This window comes from Stegastes partitus, unplaced genomic scaffold (genome assembly GCF_000690725.1).
Source record: "Stegastes partitus isolate 25-593 unplaced genomic scaffold, Stegastes_partitus-1.0.2 Scaffold571, whole genome shotgun sequence".
In the NCBI taxonomy this organism is placed as follows: Eukaryota; Metazoa; Chordata; class Actinopteri; family Pomacentridae; genus Stegastes; species Stegastes partitus.
Window position 1 is genome coordinate 1,377 of NW_007578302.1, and position 2,698 is coordinate 4,074.

General features: G+C 40.6%; 1 protein-coding gene across 2 annotated transcripts in view; it reads right to left on the reverse strand.

Moving 5' to 3' along the window:
- Positions 1–156: 156 nt before the first annotated feature.
- The window catches only part of sbf2 (SET binding factor 2), a 99,485-nt gene continuing 96,943 nt past the window's right edge, over positions 157–2,698 (reverse strand). For both annotated transcript variants that reach the window (XM_008288694.1, XM_008288693.1), the window contains one exon: positions 157–1,606. In XM_008288694.1, coding sequence (XP_008286916.1) covers positions 1,508–1,606 — 99 coding nt within the window. In that variant the 3' untranslated portion in view covers positions 157–1,507. The remainder of the gene's footprint in view (positions 1,607–2,698) is intronic.

The following is a 2,698-nucleotide window of genomic DNA, read 5'->3' on the forward strand; positions in this document are numbered from 1 at the left end:
CAGCAAAAATTTAACTGCAAGAATCTGACCTGTACCTGTTGTTATTTGTTCCTACTTTTATTTGAGAGCAGCGTCTGATTACTTCCCTCCTCACTGTAAGAGAATAAACGAGCAAACCCAACTGACGTCCAATCAGTAAACCAAGAAGACCAACGGTTTCAAGTACGTTTGATTTATTTCCAAAAAAAATTAGTTTCACCACAAAACATGGTACAAAGATACAGTAACAAAAAAAACCCCTCTGACATCTTTGAGTAATTTCATTTTTGTTTTTTTTCTCGTTTCGTAATGAAGCTGTATCGGCCGCACAAACAGAGAACAGATGAGACGAGGATCTCTGGAAACCACAACGTCTTACATTATATATATTCTTTAAAAGCCCTTAAAAAACACAGAGCCTGCCTGGACGACAACAACAACAACAACAACAAAAAAAGGGTCTCCATTTCATTTTCAGAATAATGTTTCACCACAAACAGGGAACAGGCCACTTAGGTTTTTTCTTTTTTTTTTGCACCAGTAACGACACATTAAAGAAAAAAAAAAAGACTCGTCGGTCACATTAGCATTAAAGTTAGAAAAGTATACTTATGTTCAGTACATACAGTATATAAAATGAAATGTCACGTAGGTATTTACAGGAAAACATGACGCCACCACACTTGCACAGTTACAATTTTAATAAAAAATAATAATTTACATTGCATGAGACAAACGTGTTAACCAGAAGTCAATAAACATTCAACAAAATAGAGCAAACGTCACTTATTTAAATAGAAAAATGTCAGATAACTCCTTTGAACTCACTGTGCAAACTCTTCTCATTTAAACCGTCGTGATGAAACGTCACGTGTACATTGCAAAGTAATGCCTTTAGCCTCGCCGTCTGCATCGGTTACAAAATCTATAACGTGATAATAACGAGTGCATACTTTAGAGCTAAGTGCAAACAAATTGCTTTTTAATGTTGTGCATTAAAATCTCTGAGTTTTTGGCGGTTCATAGGTTTCTGTAAGCAGCAATAACCTCTTTTTTTTTTTTTCCTCGTAGTAAAATATCTGATAGAAATTCTTTTACAAGCTCTTTTCTATACTTTTCTTTTTTTTTTAAAGTCTAAAATTGAACCCACAGTTTTAATGGCCAGTGATATTGCTTTGATCTATTTACAGCTTAAGTAGGATAACATTTCCTCGGTAGTGCAGTCCCCCTAAAACGTCAGCTTCTCTTCAAACTCGTCCCCGTCGGAGGGAGCTGACAGCAGAGACGAACGCGACTGAAGCTGAACCGCAGAGCGGCGGAAGCTCGACCAGCTCGCTAAGTAACGGGCAGAGAAGGCGGATGGACGCTCTCCATCCTCCACTACCAGGCACTTGGTTCACTGTGGTCCCCAAAAGTTAAAGACACCTGAAAGCTGAATTGAGCTGTTTTTTTTTTCTTTGTTTGTTTTCACGTCTCTGCTCTCAGCCGCCTGACGCTGCCTCCGGCGTTGGCGACGTGAAGCTTGGCCTCAGGCGTCAGAGATGCAGTTCTGGATCTTGTCCATCCACAACTGAGCGCTGGGAGCATCTGAGGCGCAGAAGTTGTAGACTCTCTTGCTGGTCTTCAGCTGGAGGAAGCACCATAAAGAAAGAGTTAATTGATTGAAAAGATCGAAACCGGAAACACACTTTCTCATCTAAATGTCTGTGGAGATTCTCAGACATCCAGGTCGTGGTTATTCTCGTAGATTAATCGGAGCAGCTGGACTTGCTTGAGTTCCTTGAAGATGTTTGGGTCTTCTGTGAAAGATGAAACCATATTCAAGACCCTAACGAACCCCACTGTGGCAGGCGGAGCACTAACGGCTCACATAACGAGGGGGAGGAGCAACAAACCCCCAACTGAAACTCAGGTGTTAATGGATCCTTCAGGATATCAGTATCTGGATCTCCCAACCAGTCAGTCAGACTTGATGAAGCCTCTTGGATGAGAGGTGGAACGTCTTCAAGGAACTCAAGCAGGTGCTACGATTAATCTACCAGGATTTCCGATCTACATTTGGAGTAATTTCTAGAAAATCGCCTGCAGAAAAAACTCTCCACGTGCAAACATCAGGAGCTGGTGAGATGAGCTAAACAGAATTTTAAGGTGGTACCATTAAGGTGAGTTAAAGGTTCTAATCAAACCTTTAAAACATGAAGCTATGGCAGGAACAACACAGAAAAACTCCTTTAACGTTTCAACTAGCTGCAGAACGTCTGATAGTTTCGTCCTCAGTAGACTTTTTAAAACACATGAATCCGTTTTATTCTTCACTGATGCCCAAGTTTCCAGCATTTTCCACTGGAAACGCACATGAAACACATCGTTGCTGTTTCCTTGGAGACACGGGTACATGTCGGTTTTTTCCCATGGATTTGTCAGAATTTAATAAAATGTATTGAAACAAAACTAAAGTATTGCAGTCATACATTATTACTTAAGAGACAAGGGAACGGTTGAGTTGTGCAACGTTTGACGTCTACCAGATGTTCTGCAGCTACATTCAGGACTGACCCAAATATAGGACGATCTTGAGCAGGAGAAAATTAAGGTCAGTGTGGTTTTATTTAGTCTGTTGCAGTAAAACACGTAACACAAGCCTTCAGAATGGCCTCCAGGTGAAACTGGGTGAATGAAGCACTTTACCAGCTGACTGACTCTAATAACTCAAGACACT